This window comes from Leptonychotes weddellii, chromosome 10 (genome assembly GCF_054177405.1).
Source record: "Leptonychotes weddellii isolate Sample4059 chromosome 10, ASM5417740v2, whole genome shotgun sequence".
In the NCBI taxonomy this organism is placed as follows: Eukaryota; Metazoa; Chordata; class Mammalia; order Carnivora; family Phocidae; genus Leptonychotes; species Leptonychotes weddellii.
The window spans coordinates 74460751-74464321 of record NC_138378.1 but is presented as its reverse complement, the minus strand read 5'-3'; the positions used below and the strand labels follow the sequence as shown (position 1 = coordinate 74464321).

The 3571-nt window shown below is 53.2% G+C and overlaps 1 protein-coding gene across 1 annotated transcript in view; it reads left to right on the top strand.

The window, feature by feature from the left end:
- The first annotated feature begins 1143 nt into the window (after positions 1–1143).
- The window catches only part of PPP3R1 (protein phosphatase 3 regulatory subunit B, alpha), a 73172-nt gene continuing 70744 nt past the window's right edge, over positions 1144–3571 (top strand). Inside the window, exon 1 of the mRNA XM_006729988.2 lies at positions 1144–1586. Coding sequence (XP_006730051.1) covers positions 1584–1586 — 3 coding nt within the window. The 5' untranslated portion in view covers positions 1144–1583. The remainder of the gene's footprint in view (positions 1587–3571) is intronic.

The following is a 3571-nucleotide window of genomic DNA, read 5'->3' as shown; positions in this document are numbered from 1 at the left end:
TCAAAGGATTTGTCAATAAGGAGTTTCTGACCACTAGAAAACATTATCTCCCTCTCTTTCATACACATAAACCTCAAGATTATCAAGAATTTGAAAGGGAATAAATGGTTAAAATAATTGCAAAATGTTTTCTTCCCTATCCTTATCACACCTTTCCCATCGGCTCGCCGCCCCCAATAACTTTCCTCCTTATGCTCTTCCATTTCCCATTACAGTCTGAATTTTCTGGGAATGGTAATTGCCACCAAAGTAGATATAGCCCTACTAAAGGGATAAGTGGGCAATCCATCTTCGAATGTGTTTCAAAAACAAACACTGGGCACCCCGTCAAACGGCAGCTTGGAGGGTTTAAGGAAAATACAGAACTGGGTGAGCAAGTCTTTGCGGGAGTGGGAAGCAGCTCTTCCACTCAGCTGTTTTGTGGCTCCTCAGCCTCAAGCTGTAGCCAGCTTTGGCTCTTCTTCCCTGTCTTTCCAACCTGGCTCCTGACCCTGCCAGCTCATACTGGGGTGTGGGCCTGCGGGTGCTGCACCGGGGTGACAACAGTCTAGATGCGCCGAGCAATTTTGTAGTGGGTCCAAGTCGGTACACTGATGCAAAGATACCAATCCTCCTGAGTAAACGGATTCCCTTCTAGCTCCAGGGCTTGGATTTTCCTCTTTTTTTGTTTTTGTTTTTTGGTGCAGTGCCTGGGTGGCTCTGACACCTTAAGGCCGCTCATCTGCTGCTCCTCCCCCACGAGGTTCCTACTCCTGGAACCAAGTACGCCTTCCCCCGGAGCTCGGACACCCCTCACATTTCCTCCCTCTCACAGCACCCTCGCATTTCCTCCTCCTCCTCCCGACCCAGCCTTCCCCCCACCTGCCCGCCTCCAGCCACATGACAGGAAGGGCTCCGCCACGCGACGTCACCGACGTCCGCGCCCCCGTCCTCCCCCCACACCGCACGCAAAGGGCGGCCCACGGTGGAGGGAACGTGGTCGCGCGCTCCGCGATCCCCAACCAGAGCTCGCCAGAGCACCCCGGCGGCCACCGCGGAGCCGGCGCGCGGGTTCCCGGATGTGCGCCTCTCGCGGAAGCCCCGCCCCCCCCGCCGGCTCCGCGCGCGCCCCCGCCCTCCGCCTCGCTGCGCGGCGCTTTCCCCTCCCTCTCCCGCCCTCCCCCTTTTTCGTGCCTTGAGGTTGCGGGTCAGCGCGAGCCACTGCAGTGAGTCCGTCACGGCTCTGGCGCGAGCGCTAGGCTGCAGCCCCCGAGCCGCCTGGCCCCCTCTCCCCCCCTTTCTCTCTGCTTCTCTGTCTCTCCCCTTTCTCGCCGTCTCTCCTCCCGCTCTCTCTGTCTCCGAATCTCGACCTTAATTTCTCTTCTTCCCTGCCCGCTCCCGTGTGCCCAGTCACCCGGCCGGCGCGGGCCCCGAGGCACCGCCTCCCCTCCCCCAGCCTGCACCCCCTCCCCCGCGGGCGTCCCGAGGGCCGCAGCCGCCTCAGCCCAGCACAGCTGGGCCGCCGCCGCCGCCGCTTCCTGCGGGAGCTCTTTTGAGCGCCGACACTCTCCTCCTCCCGCGCGAGCCGCCGATCGCCGAGCAAAATGGTGAGACCTTTGCTTCCCTAATGCACCATCCCTCCTCCGCCCGCCGGTTCCAGGGCCGGGGGCGGGGGCGAGCCCCGATGCCTCCGGCCAGCTTCCCCCAGTGGAAAATTCGAGAGACCCGGCCCCACTGGGGCCGCGGCGGGTCCGAGAGAGCCCTCAGTGGCTCGGGTGTGTTGGCGGCCGGCGGAGGCGGTGGGCCGTCTGCTTGACAGGACCGCGGGGCCCCCGCGCCCGCCCCCGGGCCTCCGCGGGGCGCCCCTCCGCCCCCTCCCCCCCGCGCCCCCGGGAGTCCGCCCGGGCCTCGACCCCCTTCTCCCCGGCCATCGGCCTGGTCCTGGCCACTCGTCGCCCTGCATTACTTTTTTCCGGATCCTCCTCCACGTGGAGCCCCCTTTCACCCCCAGACTCACTCCTTCAAGTTCGGGTATATTCCAGAATCCTGGGGGAACTAATACGTGGTAAATGGCTTTTTATATAAGACCCACTTTCTCTCCAGACCTGTTCTTTCTCCCACTCCATTTTCAATCAGCGAGCTTTCGCAGGAATCCTGCCACTTCTCCCCTCTCCTGTTAGTATTTTGCTGCTGTTTGCAGCCTTATGGGGTTCCTTTCGCTGCTGCTTTTCTCTCTGCACTGGCGAACCGGAAAGGTCCAAGGTATATGTTCCTGAAAACGTAGTCTAACTCGGTCTTTGATAAATGGGGATATGTTTTCAGTGCTTCTTTACTGTCAAGGGTTTTTCGTTTTCTTTGTTACCTTCGTAAGTCTCTCTCTCGTGGTTGTTTTTGAATCATGGCGATTTAAATTTGTCTTTCCTTAACCCTCGCATTAATCCCTAGGTAGAATTCATTGCTGTAGTGTTTCAAACCGACGCTAGGGGTGTGTCTCCCGCCTCTGTCACTGTAGCCAAGAAATCAACGACGCCCTTGTAGCCTGTTACCTTACCGGTTCTCTCGCTCCGGGTAGCCGCTGCAGTTTCCTCTTTGCAATCACGAATTGTATACGTAGTAGAAAAAGTTCGCAGTGCTTTTCCATATGTATCAGATATTCAGACATGTGATTTGGTTGTTAGGCTTTTTCTAAAAGTCTTCCAACAGTTGTCAGAAGATTTTTAGACCGATTGTTTGACGTTGGGTAATTTCTTGGATTGTATTTCACCCTGTGTGTAGAATTTAAGTGTTTCAAAATAGAGCGGTGGATTATCGAAGAGAGAAATTCTGTTGACTGCAACTTAAAATCAGTTCGATGTGATTGTGAGGGAACAAAGTGAAACTAGAAAATTCGAGTAAGTCAGCTTTTATTTAAAATACAGGACAAATCAAGTGCACTTATCATTGTACTTAAAATCCAAATTAGGAACAGACTTAATAAATGATTAGTGAGTTTGATATATAGAGGTAGTTTTTCCCTGCCAACTTGGGAGGCAGCTCAGAGACAACTTTGGCCCCCAAAGTTACAAAACTTAGGCTTTTCCAGACTACTACAGAACACAGCTTAGATCAAGACCATTCATAGTGCTGTCTTTTTGTTGGCATAGTTTTTTGGAGTTACGAATTGCAGTTTAGTGCTTTAATGCCACTTCCTTATACATGTATTTTACTTGAAGATCTTTGACCATTGCAGTGGGTGTTTTTACCAGCATTTGTAAACAATATATGGTGAGGAATAATGATCCAACCTTTTGTTGCTTATGTGTTATAGATCAGAATGAGCTGGTTTCCAAGTTTTGTTTTGTTTTTTTTCCCCTGTAGTGTGTACCCCCCCCCCCCCCCGCCTTTGACCAACAGATTGAATTTGGGAAATTCCTTTTTTAGTTCTTAAATTTACCTTCCTGGTACTCAGTGTTTTCTTATCTTAAAAAAAATATATATATATTTTTAAGATTTTATTTATTTATTTGAGAGAGAGAATGAGATAGAGAGAGAGCATGAGAGGGGGGAGGGTCAGAGGGAGAAGCAGACTCCTCGCCGAGCAAGGAGCCCGATG